The sequence below is a fragment of the Indicator indicator genome, chromosome 7, assembly GCF_027791375.1.
Source record: "Indicator indicator isolate 239-I01 chromosome 7, UM_Iind_1.1, whole genome shotgun sequence".
NCBI lineage: Eukaryota > Metazoa > Chordata > Aves > Piciformes > Indicatoridae > Indicator > Indicator indicator.
In genome coordinates, this window is record NC_072016.1 from 15,155,588 (window position 1) to 15,158,134 (window position 2,547).

At 41.3% G+C, this 2,547-nt stretch overlaps 1 protein-coding gene across 1 annotated transcript; it reads left to right on the plus strand.

Moving 5' to 3' along the window:
• Positions 1 to 1,193: 1,193 nt before the first annotated feature.
• Positions 1,194 to 2,138, plus strand: PPP1R3C (protein phosphatase 1 regulatory subunit 3C). Its single transcript, XM_054382493.1, has one exon. The coding sequence runs from the start codon at positions 1,194 to 1,196 to the stop codon at positions 2,136 to 2,138; it is 945 nt and encodes a 314-aa protein (XP_054238468.1).
• Positions 2,139 to 2,547: the final 409 nt, after the last annotated feature.

The window sequence follows — 2,547 nt, forward strand, 5'->3', positions numbered from 1 at the left end:
AAGCCTGACTTCTTTTCCTATTAAAGCAAAGCAAATCTTGATTGATTTGATGCTGGTGCTCTCCTTATCCTACTTATTATGGCAAATACTGCCACAACTAAAAAAAAAGCAAGGAGAAGAATTAAGTGGCCAGCTCAGAGTCTGCTTTTTTTTGGCAGGGCTCTGGAATACCAGTGAGTACTCTGGGAAGGAGAAACACATTTATTTAAGTGACAACGCAAATGCTGTGGCTTCCTGTGACTCAACAAAAATCCGTATTTCCAGCATGCATCCTTAGAAGGGATGTGCTGCACTTGAAGCACAAATTTTTACAAATAATCCAACTGGCATTGAATGGGCCATGTTCTTGTGTAGTAGTGTGATTTTCATCATCTCAGAGGGTTATGAATAAGTCTTTAAAAATAAAGCTGCACTATTTTTACTGAATACTTGCAGTAGGCTTTTGGCATGGACATGGGCGATTATAAAGAGACTTTTTAAGTATAATGAGTTAAAAAAACAGAGTCATTCACCCCTTCTGCCCCCCCTTTTACCCAGCAGTTGGTGTTAACAGTGCAAATGAACCCTGTTCCTTAGATCTGGATCAGTAGCACATAGAAAATATTTCCACAGATGTGTTAGCATTTCATCAGAATGAATCAAAACCACAGTGCCTGACAAATGCACTGGTGGCTGTTCAGAGTCATAGTGTGATAGTTCTGCATCAAGGTACATAGCATCCCATTTGATGCACTGATGGGACAGGTGACTTGCTTAAATATAGTTCTGTCTCTGCTCAGAAATGAAGCAGCTGATCCAGCTTGTTGGAACTTTAGGACCCGGCTCAGAGTCTCTAAAGGGAAGCTGAAGTATATGAGCACTTCCATTGTATCTTCCTCTGTTTTACTGGTTAGTGGAACATTCCTTTATGTATTTTCAAGGAAATGTTTTTAATTAGCTGTCACTAAAATCTGTTTATCAGAGATTTGGAAAAAGCAAATGAGACCACATTTGAATTGAAACTTTAAGAAATGACTGAATATTCTCACCCTAGTTCCTTAGCTTGACCTGTTAATTTAGGTTGCGTTATTTAAAGCCATGCAAGGATGAGGCCATGAATAATTACGATAGTGGGTGAAGCAAGTATGCATTCTTAAGAAGATTCTTACCCAGTGCAACAAAAAATAATATCCTGTCTTTCTGCTTTTTTCAGAATGATACAGGTCTTGGACCCAAGACCCTTGCCAAGCTCTATCATGCCTGTGGATATGGCTGTGAGAATTTGCTTAGCCCATTCTCCACCACTGAAGAGTTTTCTCAGCCCCCTTGAGGACTGTAAAAGAAAAAACTTTGTGAACAGATTCAAACCTCTCAGACCGTGTCTTCACGTGAAAAGTGACTCTGAAGCTCAAAAGAGTGACTGGAGCCACTCAGCAGCCCGAGCCAAGAAGCGAGTTGTGTTTGCAGACTCAAAGGGGCTGGCCCTGACAGCAATACACACTTTCTCTGAGATCCAGGAGCACCCTGGGTGGGATCTTCAGTTTGACCTCTTAGGCCTTGAAGATATAACATCAGGCCTAAAGCTACATGAGGAAAAAAACTTGATTCTGGATTTTCCTCAGCCCTCAGCTGACTACCTAGACTTCAGGAATCGCCTGCAGAAGAACTTGGTCTGCTTGGAGAACTGCACCCTGCAAGAGAAGGCGCTATCTGGCACTGTCAAAGTGAAAAACGTGAGGTTCGAAAAAAAGGTTCAGGTTCGAATTACCTTTGATACATGGAAGACCTACACGGATGTCGACTGTATCTACATGAACAATGTTTATAGCGATTCTGAAAATGATACCTTCTCATTTGCTATTGACTTGCCTCCTGCCATTTCCTCTGAAGAGAAAATAGAGTTTTGCATTTCTTACCAAAGTGGAGAACATACTTTCTGGGACAATAATGAGGGTCAGAATTACAAGGTTCTCCATGCGGAGTGGAAGCCTGATGGTGTTCAGATACCGTTTGCCAAGAAAGAATGTGTAGATCTTCAGACTTCAAAGAGAGGACAAGAGAGAGAGCCTGATCACCTAGGCAGTCCGAGGCTGTCCAGTGGTCTCTTTCCCCAGTGGCAGAGTTTGGGTCGGATTGAAAATTCCTCACCATATTGGTGATCAGTACTAGCGAGGAAGCAGAACATTGTTAATTTTCTGGTTCACATGCTATGCGATGAAACCACCTAGCAAGTTTTGTTGACTGTCTGAACAAATCCAAATTCACTAGTCTGTGGGACTTGCTATAAACTATGTTACAAGTTCTTAGCCAAAATTTATCCTTGAAAAGAAAGAAATACCAAGATAAACCTCATGCATATGCCACCTATGATAGAAATAGGATGTGTATATCTTAAGTATGTGCTGTTTTCCTTCTGCTGTAGACTCTAAGTCCATGGAAGAGAGACTTTTGAGGAAGTATGGAAGTCACTGGTATCTTAGCAAGCTGCAGTAACTGCATGTGTGAGAGTGTGTGTGTATGCACAGGAACATTATATGAACAGAACATCACAAACCATTTTGCACCTCT

Coding starts and splice junctions, on each gene's coding strand:
- PPP1R3C (XM_054382493.1), top strand. CDS start 1,194: ATGATACAGGTCTTGGACCCAAGACCCTTGCCAAGCTCTATCATGCCT.